This window comes from Mytilus galloprovincialis, chromosome 11 (assembly GCF_965363235.1).
Source record: "Mytilus galloprovincialis chromosome 11, xbMytGall1.hap1.1, whole genome shotgun sequence".
Taxonomy (NCBI): Eukaryota; Metazoa; Mollusca; class Bivalvia; order Mytilida; family Mytilidae; genus Mytilus; species Mytilus galloprovincialis.
In genome coordinates, this window is record NC_134848.1 from 45,634,143 (window position 1) to 45,653,902 (window position 19,760).

Genomic DNA, 19,760 nt, shown 5'->3' on the forward strand with positions numbered 1-19,760 from the left:
TTGGCATTAAAATTAGAAAGATCATATCATAGTTAACATGAGTACTAAGTTTCAAGTTAATTGGACTTCAACTTCATCAAAAACTACCTTAACTAAAAACTTTAACCTGAGCTTCACACTATCTTCCTCTTTGTTCAGTGGACCATGAAATTGGGGTCAATACTTTAATTTGACATTAAAATTAGAAAGATCATATCATATCATAGGGAACATGTGTACTAAGTTTCAAATTGATTGGACTTCAACTTCATCAAAAACTACCTCGACCAAAAAACTTTAACCTGAAGCGGGACGAACGAACGAACGAACGGAGGCACAGACCAGAAAACATAATGCCCCTCTACTATCGTAAGTGGGGCATAAAAAGAACTACCAAATCCCAGTTCTAAAGGTCAATATATATTATTGAGTAGCAGGAGTGTAGCCCATTGGAATGGGTAGTACTTACAATATAAAGGGCTTGTGAATCCTGTTTCCATTTATGTAGCCATGGAATCATAAACATTATAAAAGAACTGCATACAGTTAGTTCTAAAGGTTACAATACATTACAGTATTGAGACGCATGAGTGTAACAAACAGACAAGAGACTGGATAGAAAATACTTACATAAAAGGCTTGCTCACATAACAAGAATGTGTCCTCAGTACACGAATGCCCCACTCGCACTATCATTTTCTATGTTCAGTGGACCGTGAAATTCGGGTAAAATCTCTAATTTGGCGTTAAAATTAAAAAGATCATATCATAGGGAACATGTGTACCAAGTTTGAAGTCAATTGGACTTCAACTTCATCAAAAACTACTTTGACCAAAAACTTTAACCTGAAGCGGGACAGACGGACGAACAGACAGACAGACGGACGGACGGACGCACAGACCAGAAAACATAATGCCCCTCTACTATCGTAGGTGGGGCATAAAAATAAACATCATCCCAGTGGTAGTCATACAGCAAGATATATGTCTATTTCTAAATACAATTAATTGAACACACATACACACATATATATCTATACTTTAACAATTTCTTAAACAACACTAATCACTTAATCAATTGATTTTCTCATTTTCACTATCATTTAACGCCTTAAAATTTTGAACACAACGGAAGAATTATGAAAGCTTTGATTTGGTCCATTATCATGATTATTGACAACTGTTATTCGCATTCATCACATTCTCCTCCCACAATTCATCATGCTGGAATCATTATTGCCGATATTTTAAAATAATGGCATTTGTTTAACGATTTAATCCCCTCAATATACAACAGATAAAGTATACAGACATGACAGACAATTAATTAATGGTTTTCTTATCTAAATCCATTTGCACCATTTGGATTATTCAGATCATTTTATATTTTTCAAATCAGTAACAAAGTTGTAAAACTTCAAGTAATTTAAAAAAAAATATCTCTTTCATCACACACAATCTAATACATTCAAGAAAATTCCCACCAATCAGCAATAAGCACTAAAATTATCCACCAATGAGATCTATCATGTTTTATCCTTTTCTGTCATTGTCTATCATCCTCCTTATATTATTCACTGCTGAATATTAAGTTCATGATGACAAACACCATATCATATCAGCTTTCTCCAATTATTTACTGCACATATCTTATTTTTATCCAATCAAAAGTCTTATAATCATTTACTACTACACTCCAAGTAAATTATGCAGTTCATCATCTGACATTACTCCGTCTGACTCAGACTCGTGATGTGGGGATTCCAGTACAGCTACAGGAGGCGGTACAGGGGCAGGTACGGGGGCGGGGACAGGTTTGGGCTCTTCCTCTTCTTTTACTGGTTTGATGGGTGACGAGTCCTTGTCAAAAACCTCCTGTTCAGGATCATAGGCTGCTACAGCAGAAAAGGAATCCTGACTTTCTATAATGGCTTTAATTCTCGCATCTAAGTCTATTCTTTCCTGAAAAGAAATATAAGAGTATTTATTACCTAAACAAACTTTTTTTATGGTATTATGCAACAGAATAATTTTTGGGAGTTCATAAAGTATTAACATAACTTGATTTATGTATTTCTCTGTCCTGAGTGTTTATTTGTCCTGTATTCCTGTCACTTTATGTTGTCATTTTAGTGGTATTTTTGACATTGATAAAAGCAGGTGGTTTGGCTAGCCATAAAACCAGGTTCAACCCATTGATTTTTTTCCTTCATGTTCCAAGTCAGGAATGTTTCAGTTGTTATATAATAGTTTGTTTCTTTGTACGGTGCATTGTATCTTTATTGGTTTCTTTTGCACTTCAGTGTATCTGTTGTTCCGTTGTTTTCTTCTTATAATTGATGTATTTCCCTCAAATTAAGTTTGTTATCTGGATTTGTTTTTTATGACTTTTCTAACAGCGGTATACTACTGTTGCCTTTATTTGAAATAGGGCATGTGTAACTTTAGCAGCTAAAATTAACTCTCATGGTCCATTCAATTTTATTTTTCCAATTGCCCATCTATGATCTGAAAATTGTCAAAAAATATCACAAAGATATGACATTCTTTTTACTTATTTTCAATCTAGCAGACAAGAAGTAGTACCTGATCTTCATTGTCCTCAACATCATCCACAAATTCTGGTTGTGCTTCATACTTGGCCACTTCCTGTGCAGCTTGCTGTAATGACTTGGATAAATCGTCCCCGGCTTCATTATCTACATCCATGTCCTCTTCCTGGGATTTATTACCTCCCTTGGAATGATCTCCATCACCTCCCTTGGAATTATTACCCTCCTCTTCCTGGGAATTATTCCCAGAAGAAAAAGGATTATAGTCAGTATCATTACTAGTCACTTTCACATTAGAATCTGTTTTTGAATTGCCATGGAAATTTTTGATGATTTCCAATTCCTCGTTGGTCATATCCACTTCATTGTCCTCATCTTCAGTATCTTGTTTCTCGGAGTCAGTCTCGCCAGTTTTTACCGGTTTCTCAGACTCTTTTTCACCAGTTTTAACCTCTTTTTCTGAGGTCTTATCTTCCATTTTTGTGTCTTGATCAGACTGTTCGTTTTCACTTTTCTTCAATTCTAATTGATCCAAGTCGCCAAGTCCAGGAATTAGTGTCTCTCCTAAACCAGGGATTTGTGTATCGCTCTGTAGACTTGGCAGTGAAGGCCAATCTGGGTGACTCTCGGCAGTCCGATTTGGTAATTTATTATTTGGTATATTTGCCGAATCTACGGTGTCCTGCTTATTGTCTACATTGTCAGTTTTATCATCGGATTTATCATTATTGATAACCGTTTGATCTAAAACACTTGTTTCCATCGTAGAATCTAAATTCAATGAAACGTTAACATCTTCTATTGGTCCATTTTCTGAAAACAATCGAATCAACGTAAGTTAGAGTAAAAGTATGGATAAATAACTCTTATCTGTGAAGTTACATAAAATTCAATTTGTGTATATTGATTAGTTTGGAAATATGTTTGTACCCTATAACCTTTAATGTCAATGAGACGGCAACTAAACTACACCAAAAACTAAACGCCATCTTTAACTAAATAAGGAGAAGCATTTAACATTCAGGCAGACAGTGATGAAATAACTGGATGAACCAAGCTTATGTTATAATGATTGACCTAAATTCCAAGTATTCTGGAGATTTCTGCTCTTTTGAAGCTACTGATTTTTCTGATTGTTGTGAATGAGATTTTCTAAATGATAAACTAAATAAAGGTGTTCCATTCTTGCACACCTGTAATTTTGATAGGAAAATGCATAAAGTCTGCACCAAAAACTTTTCCAACTACTAGTCTGAAGACCAATATTCCACCATTTTGCTTATGCCAATACTTGCTAGCCCAAATAAAATTTTACTAGTCCAGGGCATCAGACTAGTGGCATAAGGTGCAGACTGTGCATATGATTAAATTGAAATAGCAATAATTTAACAAGAAAACTATGCAAAAAGTAAAATCACAAAAATACTGAACTCAGAGGAAAATCTAATAGGAAAGTTCATAATGACATGGCAAAAATCAAATGACAAAACACATCAAAAACGAATGGACAAGAACTGTCATATTCCTGGCTTGGTACAGGCATTTTCAAATGTAGAAAATGGTGAATTAAATCTGGTTTTATAGTGCTAAACCTTTCAAAATCCTTTATATTTATAATGATGCGTGAACTAAATAGACATAATAAATAAGATAGTAAAAATATGGGTACAGCAGCCATCATCATGTAACAATTTTAAAAGGAATAATTTAACAGAACACAAAAATATGTATCTACAAACTTTGATTGTCTGACGTCAGAAAATTTTATATGTCACATATATTTGACAGTCAATGTATATACAATTTTAAAATTTCACATTGGCAATGTTAGTATACAGGGTAAAACAAGAACGTGTCCATAGTACACGAATGCCCCACTCGCACTATCATTTTCTATGTTCAGTGGACCGTGAAATTGGGGTCAAAACTTTAACTTGGAATTAAAATTAGAAAGATCATATAATAGGGAACATGTGTACTAAGTTTCAAGTTGATGTAACTTTAACTTCATCAAACACTACCTTGACCAAAAACTTTAACCTGAACTTCGCACTATCATTTTCTATGTTCAGTGGACCATGAAATTGGGGTCACAACTATAATTTGGCATTAAAATTAGAAAGATCATATCATGGGGAACAAGTGTACTAAGTTTCAAGTTGATTGGACTTCAACTTCTTCAAAAACTACCTTGACCAAAAACTTTAACCTGAAGCGGACAGACGAACGGAGGCACAGATGGATGGACGGACGAATGGACAAACGGAGGCACAGACCAGAAAACATAATGCCCCTCTACTATCGTAGGTGGGGCATAAAAATCAAAAGTATGTAAGAAGTAATTTCAAAAATAGACCGAGATGTAAAATAGTCCAAAAGTTATATAGAATTTATAAGAATCCACAAATAGTTCATTCCACAACGCGATTGAAAAATTTTGATGTTTGTGGTTCAACGTATTTTCTAATTCATAATCATGATAATAGAAATATATCATAATGACATACATGTGTAATAGAACAATATCATACTGACAGGATCTTTTAAAGTACAGTCCTTTTTAATGCGTTTTGTTATTTGATTTTGCCATGTGATTATGGACTTTCCGAATTGATTTTCCTCTGAGTTCAGTATTTTTGTGATTTTACTTTTCACATTATAAGAACCAAAGAAACACAAAATTCGCATATACAAAACACCCCAGCAAAAAATGAAAGAGAGAATAAGTCAATGAACCATGACTGAATGTGACAGGATGTACAACAGAGAGACAAACAGACAAACAAATAGAAGCACAACCCAGAAACAAAATGCTCCTCTGACATGACACTTTACCTGTTATCAATAAAAAAACAAGCATATACCTGAGGTCTGTTGTATCTCGTTTTCTTTATTTTCTCTTTTCTTTTTTTCCAAGTTAACATCTTTATGCTTCTCTTTTATCTAAAATAAACATTACAATAAATATAGGTCAATAAATCTTATAATGGTCGGATGATGATGAAATGCATAGTCTTTCTGAAAAAACAATTTTTTTTCCAGCCAAACAAATATATATATCCATGTTACCTGCCTAAAGACAGAAAAAATAGTGTCAGTAGTTCATGGAGGCTGATAAAATACCTTTTTTTTAATGAAAAAAAATTAAAAAATTCCTGAATATTTAGGTTTTGTATGGAGACAGGAAACTGTATTTGATTTACCACAGGCACTAATTTTAGCAATTTTCTACAGCTCCTAAATGTAAGCCAGAAAAAAAATAAGGAAAAGATTACATTTCAAAAATCTAAAAAGAAAATCAGTAATCCTCGACTGTATTAATAATTTACCATATTATATCACTCTGAACATACTTTGGCATGATAATGTGGGTTTTGCTCACTGTTGAAGGTTGTTTGTTGATCCACCAATGGATGCTTACATCAATATTTTTTGGATAATTATCTAACTGTGATGTGACATCACAACTTCTAATTTTTATGCAAAGAACTCAGTAGTTTTGTACACAAAGTACAGTCTGCACTACTGTAAATTCAGAAATTATTGCGATGTTCTTATTATGGTGAAAAAGGCGACAGGGTTATAATAGCAATAACTTAAACTTGCTTTTTGAATTCTTTTATATGAAATAGGAATTTTCTCAATATCGCAAAAATGGAAATCGCATTTTGTAGTAAATGATCAGGGGTTAAAAAATTTGGTTACAGCTAACTAGCCCAGGACTTATTGGCAGCAGGATTTTACTAGCCCTGTTGGAAGAACTGCTAGTCCATCAAAACTGACCTGCTAGCCCTAGTATGCCTTAAAAATCAAGAGTTTGCTGCATAATACAAAGTGGGTGTCCTTTGTTTTGAAGGAGACATTATACACTGTATTTAATAATTTTTGTTGATCTGTTATTTATTCTTCTGGTGCTTAACCTAACTTAGTTGTTCCCACATTCAAAGCAGACTTTTTTTTTGCGTGCTTGGGGCAACTAACGGCAATATTCACAGAGCATTTTCGTTTTTTTCATCAGCAACAAGCCAACCTTGCCAGGGGAATCATTGTGTCCCAGTTCTACCAACTTTTCAGGAAGTGAATGTGTGATTTTTTGGCCAAATTGTAAAGATCAAAGAGAAAAAACAATAGATCAAAGGAAAATGACGCCAAATAAGCATGAACATGTGCGAGTCTCGCGCTAAAGACTTGGCAGCCCTTCTGTCCTGGACACTATTAATTTTTTTCCGCGGCTATTCCCTGTCGTATTTAGCATTTTTGGGGGATGAATTTTCAGCCTCGTTACTCCTTTCATCTACCGTTTTTCGTTTTGAAACTGACGAAGTTCCTTGGGTTCCCGTACTAAAATATTAAAAAATATTTTGTTGCATGGTTTCGTGCTCAAGAGCTGTGCAACAAGACAGGTCAATACCAATCAATACATCATACCCCCAAATACCGTTAATTGAAAATCTCGGCACGATAAGCAATGTACAATACCCCAAGCCATGGTATGAGAAATCGATATTTAAAGTATGAGAATTGCAATCAACACATGATACCAGGCCACCAGACATGCCAGAGTTATTTCTTCTATTTTTAAAATATTAAAAAAAACAGTTGTTGGCATGACACGGGTTATGTTCTTCTCATATATTTTATGATAGTATGATACTAAACCCCTAACGGGAGGGATTGTACCTGATATTCATATGATGAAGACATAATCTTTCAATCAGTTTAATTGAGGTCTGGAGCTGGCATGTCAGTTAACTGCTAGTAGTCTGTTGTTATTTATGTATTATTGTCATTTTATTTATTTTCTTTTGTTACATCTTTTGACATCGGACTTGGACTTCTCTTGAACTGAATTTTAATGTGCGTATTGTTATTCTTTTACTTTTCTACATTGGCTAGAGGTATAGGGGGAGGGTTGAGATCTCATAAACATGTTTAACCCCGCCGCAATTTTGCGCCTGTCCCAAGTCAGGAGCCTCTGGCCTTTGTTAGTCTTGTATGATTTTAAATTTTAGTTTCTTGTGTATAATTCGGAGTTTAGTATGACGTCCATTATCACTGTACTATTATGCATATTTTAGGGGCCAGCTGAAGGACACCTACGGGTGCGGGAATTCTCGCTACATTGAAGACCCATTGGTTGCCTCGGCTGTTGTTTGCTCTATGGTCGGGTGGTTGTCGCTTTGACATATTCACCATTTCCTTTCTCAATTTTATTTACAACAGGACCTGTACAAACCAGTTCAAATTCTTGGAAACCGAAATGATTTAATTGAATCGAATTGGCTAACATAGAATAGTGATGAAGGGATTTTTCACTTTCTATTTTAGAAACGTCAAGAATTTTTTGTTACTAGTCCGTCGGGCATATTGGATTACACATTTTAATTGCCCGAGGCGTAAATGATCTAGTCCCGGGCGTCGGGCTAGTGGATTTTTTAACCCCTGATGATAAAATCGCAATAATAAATACATGCACTAAAATCTGAATTTACAGTATTTCCCACTGTTCAGATGCCCATTACTAGTAAAATGTTATTCAACAATGCAATTATTTTTAAAACTTTGTTTGGATACATAAGAACAAAGTTGGAATATCTGTCTACTGACTTGTAGTTGGATAAGATTTTGATGCAGACTATGATTGAAGATGACAAATAACATACCACTACTGGTGTTGTTGAGCCGAAGTCTTCTCCTGACAGAAAGAAAGCTTTGAACTTGTGGTAAATCACTTCTGCTTTCTGTTTAATTCTCTCACTGCCTTTATATTTCCTCAACTACAAAGTCAACACACATTAAAATGACAAATACAAATACAAAACCACTTGATTTTCAAAAAGTTAACATACAGTACAAATTAATTAAAATCAAGTGTAAAACCTCCAATAAAATGAAGAGATAAACATATCAAATTTGAATTTTTATGATTGTTGTCACTCTTTTTATATATAGCAAGAGTTTTCTTCTGCAAGACATTTTCAGTTTCTTTTTGAGACAATAAGCATTCTTGATTTTTTTTGGTTACTTTTTTAATTGCATGCCTCTGTTTCTTGTTTTTTAATGGAATAGCCAACCAACCTTTTTATAGCTTTTTCTTTAATTTCTCCACAAACTCTTTTTTCACATATCAGATAAAGTGTTATAATACTGTAGAAACATTAATTTCGTGGTTTTGTCTCTATATAATATTTCATTGGGATTTAATTTCATCATTTCCAGTAAATGGAAGTGATAAAATATGAAGGTTAATTTTCGTGTAGGTTTTAATTTCGTGGATATATTCTCTCCAAGAAATCAACAAAATTTAATCCTCCATGTACATTTCTGCTTTTACAGTAGTTTATATTATATTACAATCGTGTGAATAGACAGGTTTATTCACAATATCAGAATTCAAAGAAAACCTGCATCCAATTTTAAAATAAGTTTCTATAAACAGATTTTTCTTTAGTTTTTAGGTGAAACTTATCTTCAATTAAATTTCTTACTCTATTTTTTCTGATATTTTGTGTGTGTGTGTAGAATTGTCCACTTGTAGCATTTTTTCAGTCAGACAAAGGGACACAACTATCAATATAATAGTGATAATACTCTAAGTCTTACCATTTTAATTGTCTTTAAAATGTCTGGATTTTTCTTTAACATGATCTGATTGACAGGTAGAGCTTCTAAATCCTCCATAATGGCTATACATTTGTCTACATCCTTTAAATATAAAATTACATATTCAATGGGAACTAAAATTCTATTGAATTCAAAAACCAAATATTTAATACTTACTTTAATGCAACAATATATTTCCATAGAACACCTGTTGTAAGTATATGGTAAACAAGAAGTTGATAAGCAATGAATCTGATACCGTATCAAATGGTAGACCATGCTGACATGAACCATGATCACAAATTTCAATAAGAAACGTAAACTAGAGTGTTGCTCACCTGTATTTACTGATGCTTTGTAAATCATGTAAAATGAGGTTAAAACATAATTAATAGTATTATATATTAGATATTATTAGATACTATAATGATATCCAAGATAATAACAAAAAACTGCAAAATTGCAGTAAAATTATTATCTCATGGGTAGCAACCTAACAAGGGGTTTTCAGATTTGTCTGAAAATTTTAGGGCAGATAAATCTTAATCTGATGAACATTTTTGCCACCAATCAAAGTTGCTCTAAATGCTTTAGTTTCAGAGATATAAGCCAAAAACTGCATTTTACCCCTATGTTCTATTTTTAGCCATGGCGGCCATCTTGATAGGTAGGGTCATCAGACACATTTTTTTACACTAGATACCCCAATGATGATTGTGGCCAAGTTTGGTTCTTTTAAATTTGTGTAGGCTTCATGTTTTTGATGCAATTTCAAATCACAGTAAAGGGAAATTGACCTATTTTTAAAACTTGTAAATCAATTGGGAAAGTACCAACTAAAATTTAATTAATAAGCAACAGAAAATCAAGAAATTCTAATCCTCATAAAAAATTTAGCAGAAACGGGGCTTGTAAACTAAGAGTTGTCTTTTGTTACAGGATGTCACAATTGTTTTCATTTATTGTCAGGCAGTATGTTTTCTAGTTTGAATAGTTTTACATTTGTCATTTCAAGGCCTTTTATAACTTTCTATGTGGTTTTTGCTCATTGTTGAGTGCCATAGAGTGACCAATAGTTCTAACTTCTATGCCATTTGGTCTCTGCTGGAGAGTTGTCTCACTTGCAATCATACCACATCTTCCTTATTTTTATCATACTAATGTCCCACAATGATCAAGGAAAAATAGTGAGAGGTGTACTGAAATTTATCAGTTGTCCCACTGTCTGTATCACTCTGCTCAGCTCTAAATCAAGTTACATATCAGCTTTGAGATGTCAAATATGTTGACCTTGTCTTAATAACTTTAACCCTGAAATATCACCAACATCATAATATATGAATCGACGCTGATAAAGTTTGACCTGAACTTATCATGTCATCTTCAAGTTTGCTGGTGAAATAAAGAAAAGTTAGTTATTGCAATATCAGCTGCACGACACAATATGAAGCCTTTTTTTATCTTGTTCTCTGCCCTCACTCAACAAAAAGTTTCATATTGTGTCAAGCAGCCGATTTTACGATATCAATATTCAGACAACTGGATGATCCCAATGTATCAATAACCAACAATATACATACAGTTGCTTCATGGTCTTTCTGTATACATTTCTTTATCTCTTTGTCCATCTGCATTAACTTAGTTTCTGTCTGTACAACTGCGAATGTAGAACAGAAGGCATTTAAGGAATTATAAAGATGACATCCCTTATGTGTTTTTGTTAGTTTAGTATTTTAGTATTCCTGGAAGATCTTTTGTACTCTCATCGTGTTGCAACAATTATGCTTTTATTATTTGTGATATACCAATTTTTGATGATTTTATGGGTATGCATGAACTATGATTCTGATGTTCAACGAAATGCAAATTTTCTGTATAGGATTCTTAAATAGCCACAAGAGAATAATACTTTCACATTCTACGAAAATTGGTACCCACAAAAATTAAATGAAGCCACAGTACAAAAACATACAGCTTATTTTATCTTTTTTCTTCTGTTCATATTTTTCTCTCTTTTTTCTTTCCTTTTCTTCCTCTTTTTCTCGGCTACAAAAAATCAAAAAATATTAATTGCTTTTATAAAATTCCCATCTAATGTATGTATCTTTCAATCTTTTTACAACTTTTTTAAATTGTTGATGCTGAAAATTATTTAAAATTCACTCTTTAATTAACAAGATTAAACCCCTTTTTTATGTATCATTTTATTTGTATGCAACAATGTTTTTTATAGATCAATATTTGTTTTTAAATGATAGACTGTTTATATTAATAATCTTGCTCTCAAACTTTCTGTTTTTAAGCACTTGTCAACTCCAGCATTGCATTGATTCTCAGTAATCTCCCTTGAATTCATCAAACTTTTCAGATTTGCATTTATTGACCTATGAATACAAAGAGTGCTTCTCATTACAGATTGGTGTATGATAAACTTTAGATGTTTAGTATTCTGTGTGTTATTTCTTAGGGCAGTTCCAGATTTAGATGCATGGGGGATGGAAAACATTTTCTTAAACCCCAAACACTCATAATAGAAAATTTTCATTTTTTTTTCTTTCAAATTCTTATGAAACTGCAAACACCAACAATTTATTAATTCAAGGGTCCTCCCATCCAACCTCCCCCTTTGCAGTCAATTCAAAACAAACTTCATCAACTCTAAATATTTTTTTTATGGTATAAACAAAAATGTTTCAAATATATTTATTAAATATCTTACAATTTTCTCTCTTTTTCTTCTTCTTTTTCTCTCCTGCAACGAATGATTTTTTATATTTATAACAAGTCTATAAATGTAATGAATAAATCAATTTTCTGATAATATAGTCATAAACAATAAAGCAGTTACTGTAAATTCAGAAATTATTGCGTGCATTTATTATTGCGATTTTGTCATTTTAGACTTAAATGCAATTTTAATTTTTACCATATTGAGCATGTTGAGAAAAATCCAATTTAATTCATATAAAATATTTCAAAATGCGAATTTAAATTATTGCATTTACAACTGTGTCGCATTTTTCGCAATAATAAAAACCTCGCAATAATTTCTGAATTCACAGTATATATTGAAATCCAATTATATTTGTTTAGACATCAGACCAACAAAGTGGTGACACAGTTGGTGCACATAACATATCTTCAGATAAATCTTAGACAATTTTCTTAACTCATATATAAAAAGGATATGTCATGTTTACATTTTTTCTTTCTTTAAGTATGAAAACCTAACAGAATTTGTTTTTAAGGTTTTTATGATGGAGTGGCTCTCTTTCAAAAGTGTCTACAGTTAACATTTAACTGAAACATAGTGAACTGTTACAACAGATTGTGTACAATGTATATCAAACAGTTGTCAGGCTTGGCCACAGGTCAATCAGCATAGGCTTATCAATTCTATATTTTCCACAAAAAAATAGTGATGAACCTATGGATGTAACAGCTTAATGACTGCACTAATCAATCAGATTAAAAGGCAGGAGGTTTGATTTCTCAATAGAATCATTTGTCACTTTTGCCTGGAACTTTAATGGTTTAGTTTATTTTTGCTCCTTGTTGAAGGCTGTACAATAACCTGCAGTCGTGTCCATCATTGTCATTCAGTCTCTTGTGGAAAATTGTCTCAGTGTCAATCATAGCACATTTATTGATCTTTATCTTAATTCCTGGAACATGAAAAGTACTGCACAAATTAGGGCTGTTCCAGAAAATACTATGTCCCCCCCAGGGACGGCACTTTTTTTTAACCCCCACCACCCACAGAAATAAAATTTAATTAGAACAGCACTCCCTTTGCATTTTGGTATTTCAAATACAACCATGACAACCACCCACATAATATTTAAAAAAATTGCCTTCCCTGGGGGGGACATAGTATTTTCTGGAACAGCCCTTAGAAGAAATTTATCCTATGATATTTTTATTCATAATTCAATTTTAACCATCATGACCATATGGCTAATCTGCAAAACACTTGACCATCACTTTGTGACACAAAAACCTCTGAAGTCATAAAACAATCAGATTTGCATGGTTGCGTCACACATTTTCCCACATGACATAAAATTTATACAGGAAGATGATGGCTGACAAATACCAATAAGGTGTACAAAGCACTGACTTACTGTTTTCTGACCCTCTCTATCCGTCGTTGTCGCTCTGCCTCTCTTTCTGCCTCCTGTGCCTCTTTATCTAATACTGAATGACTGCTCTCCTCCTAAAATAAAAACAGAAAATCTTTATAAAGTTTTACTCCTGAAATTATAGAAACAGTAGGGTAGGAGAAAAAAGGGTTGTAGATTTTAATTTCCATTTTAAGGTCAATTTGACATGAATTTGAATATTAAACTGGAATCCTGCATTCCTGAATTCTGCTAGATTATCTGAAAAGTTTCATATTGTGTCTTAAAGATTATAAATTTAACTAGTCTTAAAATTTGATTGATACTTAAATTTTTAAGCATGAGCAAGAATCTAAGAGCACTTACATTTGAATTAACAGGTTAACAAGTATCAGACTGATCTGACACTTTGTGGTAAGTCTCCCAATTTTAACATGATCATTTGTAGGTGTTACCAATACTATACTATGTTAAGTCTATCTTTTTTAGAATCAGCAAACCTACTTGCGAATGTACATGTTTTGAGTCCATATATTTGTGCCATCATACTTCCACAAGATTTTATGAGATTTAACAGGTTGACACAGTTGATCCTCAGTTTGCAAAGAATTTCACCAAAACTGGTGTTTGGGCTGATCTAAAACTTAAGATGAGAAAAAAATTTTGCTGTGATGAAGGCCTTGTTGCCTTTTAGATGGAGACAAGCAATAAAAGCAATGGTTCTTTGCTTTTTGTGGGTATTTTTTTCAACAGACTTTGTCATGGTTGGTGCCCAATATCCTTTTTTGTCTATTACTAGTATCAGAATGAAGCCTATATTTTCAGTGTCATTATACTTACATGAGCATGAGAATTAACAGGATTATCAGTATCAGAATGATCACTATGTTTTAAATTTTTAGAAATGTCATTATCACTTTCATCTTTGATCGTCTCTTCTTCTTCACGGTTTTCTTTTATAAATTCTTCTATCGTTTTACTCGGTTCTTTCTTTTTCACTTTACTTTCAGATTCATTATTTGATTTGTCTAAATGGTCTTTTTTTAATTTGTCCTTATCATGTTTCGTATCTGTTTTCTCCTCTGAATCTTTCTTGTCCGTTTTTATATGGTCCTTTTTATCAGATTTTTTAGAATGTTTTGATACACTGTCTTTTGGAGAATGCGATTCTCTTCTTTCTTTGACTATTTCTGACTTGTCTTTGTTTTCCTACAAAAAGATGAACAGAATTTAAAAACAAATAATTTTTATGTATTCTCTGTTTTTCATTTTTAACAGAAATACATAATTGTTTGAGAAAAAAACAAAGTTCTGAAACTAATAGATAAGTTGATTTACAGTACTTGAATAATACAAATTCTAAAAAAAAATTTTGTTATGATTGGAAGAGGAATAAGTGAAGCATGCAGTTACTAAACTAAGAGAAAATTCTTTTAGTAATATGTCCTTTTTGTTGGGTAGTTGTCTTATTTTCATATACTCAAATTTCTTTTATACCATGTCTATCAAAAATTATTCTTTAAAAAGACTTAAATTCTATTACAATTCTATTCATATAGAAGTCCAGATTTGTTTTGCGGCCATAAACTTTTGTGAATAATTGTTGTACAATACGTTAAATCAGGAAGATTTAATAAATTTCAAGGACTGTTCAATAATTTTAGTTTACGATCTAGTTTTGCAAAAGCCCTTAACAGGTTTTTGGTTTTTATCTATGCATTTTACATACATGTATGGTGTACAATGCATTGAATTAAATCCCCAAAGTTTCAATTTGATGTTATCTCAATATAAGAAACATTAAACAATAATTCGAAATTATTATCAATATCTTCTGCAAAATGTTTGCGAAGCAGAGCTATAACAAAATAACTTCATTGTTAATACATATACACTACTTAGCAGAAAAAATATATCGCTTGTAAAACAGTGTTACATAAAAATGTCTACACCAAGCACATGCAAAGACAGAAATGTAGTTTTGTAGCAGGTAATTTCTTTTTCTCAAATTGCTATATTTATCATAATAACAATAATGTTTTTTGTATAATTTACTGTTTTTTGGTTTCCTTAACCCTTTCGCCGATGAGTCCCGGTTTACCGGGATTCACGCTTCAGACAGCTGACAATGAGTCCCGTTTTACCGGGATCGGAATACCTCTTTTATATTTCCCGCTCAAAACAGTGCAAACATGAGTTATCTTTCTTTGATGAATACCCGGATGAAAGTGTAAACATGGCCCTTCCGTTTGTTGAAAACCGTGTCAAAATCAGACGAAATTTACGGAATTTACGAGAATTTGAAATGAGGGAACATTTTTTTTGAAAGAATATGGAAGAATTGAAGCCAAACTAGTAAACTTTTTTGACATAAAATGTCGTTTTATGTACAAAACACGTGGAATGGACATCGTTCAGTGCGAGGAATTTGTACAGCCTCATAAAATTTTTCAAAATTATGCCGTTTTGGGTTAAAAAATTACGTTTTGGGGTCTTAGAGCAGAATTTTGAGAATTTCACCTAGATAATGCCGAAAATTTGAAAATTTGAATATTTTATGAAGAATAAATTATCAAAACATTAACAAAACTGTGAACATGATGTTGGTGAATGAAATAAATACACAAATAACTACAAACAAGTTTTTATTGACATTTATTATGAAGATCTCCCACTTGAGTAATAGTAGCCAGGGAAGCCATCGTCTCAGAGTAGCTTCTGTCTGGGCAGCAATCGGTGAAAGGGTTAATATGCTTTTAGAGAAAAATGATAATTTTAACAATTCCTAACTGCTATTGTGAATTTGGATTTTTTGTATGAATTAAATAATGCCATTTCAGTTAATGCTGCAAAGAAATAATGAAATCAGAATTTAAAATATAAATGTTTCCTATCTTACACCATCTTCATCAAAGAACTTTTTCCTCTTTCTTTCACGTTTTGGGGAAGTACCATCATCACTTTCGGATTCCTCTTTTTCAGCTTCGGCTTTTAATCTTTCTTCATGGATTTTACGGATTCTCTCTTCCTCTTCCTTATGGGCTCTGAAAGGGAAATGATAATATCTTTTGGAACATTCTTTGTAACCATTTGAAAACTCTTACTTCAATGATAAATGTCACTTTATGGGTCTCAGTAGAGCATAACAAAATAATTCTAGATGCTCATTCCTTTCAGTTTTTTTCAGAGCTCTCATCCTCCTTCCCTTGCAAACCAGGGTTTTTTTTTTTTGGGGGGGGTTTAGATTTCGTAACTAGTTTCTACGCAAAAAATGGACGAAACAAAATTATATATAAAACTAAATTTTTTTTGAATGGCCTGATAAAACATGTTTGCTGTACAAAGCAGTAATTAATACATAAATGTATGTGATTCAAATGTTTTCTTTTTGTATTTTCTTCATGGACTAATAGAATGCACCTGTGAAATATATTTAAAAGGTATTGATGTCCCCAAAGTGTTTCTGAGGGTGGGAACTCTGTTTTTGAAGATACTTTCCTAGGAACCATGTATGTTTTAATTTAACAGTCCTTATAAAAAAATGTCTGAACTTGACAAAATCTTTGACAGATGAAAAATGTATTTAGAAAACAATTCTAATGTGGCTATCCTATTAAAAATCAGTTAGTTTGTTATTTATTGTCTAAATAGTTAAAACATGTCTCTTATGATAATGTATCCTTTACTGTAACATGTACAAACCGTTCTTCTGCCTCTTTTATTTTTCTTTCCATTTCTTTCTTTTTCTCCAAATCTCTCTTTTTCCAGCTGCTCAAACCGTCTTCAGAGTCACTTTAAAGAAATATGGGACAATTACAGAAAATCTACCACTATGGCTTATGATTGATTGATGGTTGCTTAATGTTCAGTGGCATATGTTTCATGCATGTTCAGGATGAGAACATACAATAAATAAGTCTGTAATAGGGGACGTTTAGGTTGAAGGTCGGAGGAATTTGGACTGCTAATGGAATATGAAAGCATACTGTTTAAACAGAAAGTTTGCTTTGCAACAGGCCACTTTAAGTACAACTTTTTTTTTTATATCTAAAGTGAAATCCAAATTAGCCTTTCCTCATACGATCTTTTTAGGACCCTTGCCAATCAACCATATTTTTCTATTTTTATTCGTAATACAATTATATTTGCTTTCATAACTATTACCCACAAAATATGTGGTGTCATACAGGGATGGGGTAATTAAAAATGTAATGGTAATTAAGTGTAATGCATTACAATTTTCCATGTAATTGAATGTAATGTGTAATTGAGCATTTTTTTAATTACATGTAATGGTAATTTAATTAATTACATTGAAAAAAGCATGTAATGCTCAATTACTTTTGAATTACATTTCAATTACATGTTCTTTTATGGTGTTACAGTTAAGGATTTGTGTTTTATAATATAAATTGTAAAATTATATATATTTTTCAAATATTAGTATCAATGCTTTTTTAATCAATATATGAAGTCTGTAATTTTTTCTTAAGTTTTTATATATTTTATTTGAACTACAGATTTTTCTGAATAGTCTTATAATTTGAAAAATGTGATAATCATATATAAGGGTTGTTCAATTTTTAAGAAAGATCTTTAACTAAATAGATTGATAAGTAATAAACAACTTGTTAAACAAAAACAATAAAATGTGTTACTGTGAAACATCTGTCTGAGACAGTTCATTTAGAATTTAAAATCACTGCATACAATCATTTTGTTAAATTAGTATACACAAAAGGATTATAGAAATAAAAATTAACAGCTGTAAAAACAAACAGCAATTAATCAGATTAAAATGTCTAGGGGCAATGCCACTATTACAGATATTTTATCTAATTAGCAAAATATTGCTAATATTGAGACATTATATACATATATTGTTTGTACTAAAATTATTTTCAATATTGTGACAAGCACTTTTTTATATGTTTAAAGTAAAATAAAAAAATATTTTAAATTCATTTGTAATTTCCTTATTCATATTATGTTTAATTCAAATGAGTTCATTTCTGAGATGTCAAAATACCCCTTGATGTATTGGCAAGTTAATAGGAACAAATTCCCTCTCCTATCAATATAATGATCTTCTATTCAAAAAATTTCCATGTCCTGATCAAACAATATCTTGTACCATATTAGCTCCTGTCCAAAGACTATTTAATTTACAATTGCTGTTTTCAGACCAGAAAGATTCAGAATAATTGACAAAACATTAAAATAACTATATTAAATGATTATCAAATGCAATGCTTAAAACTCTGCTTACATGAAAATTTTACACATGCATTATATAAACATGTAAATTATTGTTAAAAAATATCATGATGAAATGTAATGTGTAATTTAATTAATTACTTTAGTAAAGTAATTGTAATTTAATTAATTACATTTCAAAAACTGTGTAATGTGTAATTAGTGTAATTGACCATTTTTGCAATGTAATGTGTAATTTAATTAATTACATTCCAATGTAATTGACCCCAAGTCTGGACTGTCATATTCTTCAAAAACCTTTTCCCTGATGAATATATTTAAATTTACCTGTCACTAGATAGACTGCTCATATCGCTAGATGCAAGTTTGGTAACACTTTTATTTTTTCCTCCAGTAGATGGTCTTGAACCTAAAATTTATAAAAATTACTATCAGTCATTTCAACTTGACTTTTAAATTCCATAGTTTACAAATTTATATTTGGAATATTAATCTGACGTTTATATTTTGATGGAATGAGGTCAAAATATTCAGATGTTAATAGGATGTACATGACTCAGCTGCAGACAACATTTTTCATAAAATATTTTTTGGGTTTTTAAAATTCAGAAAAAATACTGTGTTCATCAAGACCAATCCCGTATATTTATGCAACCATACCTGAATTAGCCATTGTCTATACGTGTGTTTGTAAGATGAACAGACATGATACGTTTTAATTAATTTTGTTGCATTCCAATATGATGTTTTGCATTTTCAGACCAGAACAAAATTCAAACTTGAACTGTAACTTGTCCTAATAAAACTATATACCAAATTTATCAAATCATTATCTACAAGAATGACAAACTAAGTGCAGAAAACGGATTATTTAGTGAATTTTCTAAGTCAAAGGACCATATCTCTGCACAAAATTATCATCCTGAAACAAAAATCAGACCGTTGGTTTTCCCGTTTGAATGGTTTTACACTAGTTATTTTGGGGCTCTTGATAGCTTGTTGTTCAGTGTGAGCCAAGGCTCCATGTTGAAGGCCGTACATTGACCTTTAATGGTTTATTTTTTTTAAATTGTTATTTGGATGAAGAGTTGTCTAATTGGCACTCACACCACATCTTCCCATATCTATTGATCTGTAACTTGTCATGATTATGCAATCAACCAAAACTCAAATCAATATCTTCAAGATTTGTTCTAAATGGCTTTGGTTTCAGAGTTATAAGACAAAATCTACATTTTACCCCTTTGTTCTATTGCCGTCTTGGTTGGTTGGCAGGGAGGGTCACTGC

The 19,760-nt window shown here is 31.9% G+C and overlaps 1 protein-coding gene across 1 annotated transcript in view; it reads right to left on the reverse strand.

Moving 5' to 3' along the window:
• Positions 1–1,524: 1,524 nt before the first annotated feature.
• The window catches only part of LOC143052249 (uncharacterized), a 38,308-nt gene continuing 20,072 nt past the window's right edge, over positions 1,525–19,760 (reverse strand). The window contains exons 8-20 of the mRNA XM_076225237.1: positions 18,800–18,881; positions 16,958–17,047; positions 16,155–16,299; positions 14,096–14,464; positions 13,259–13,350; positions 11,854–11,886; positions 11,107–11,180; positions 10,715–10,791; positions 9,135–9,236; positions 8,195–8,308; positions 5,396–5,474; positions 2,566–3,344; positions 1,525–1,941 (exon numbers count right to left, since the gene is read on the reverse strand). Coding sequence (XP_076081352.1) covers positions 1,669–1,941; positions 2,566–3,344; positions 5,396–5,474; positions 8,195–8,308; positions 9,135–9,236; positions 10,715–10,791; positions 11,107–11,180; positions 11,854–11,886; positions 13,259–13,350; positions 14,096–14,464; positions 16,155–16,299; positions 16,958–17,047; positions 18,800–18,881 — 2,309 coding nt within the window. The 3' untranslated portion in view covers positions 1,525–1,668. The remainder of the gene's footprint in view (positions 1,942–2,565; positions 3,345–5,395; positions 5,475–8,194; positions 8,309–9,134; positions 9,237–10,714; positions 10,792–11,106; positions 11,181–11,853; positions 11,887–13,258; positions 13,351–14,095; positions 14,465–16,154; positions 16,300–16,957; positions 17,048–18,799; positions 18,882–19,760) is intronic.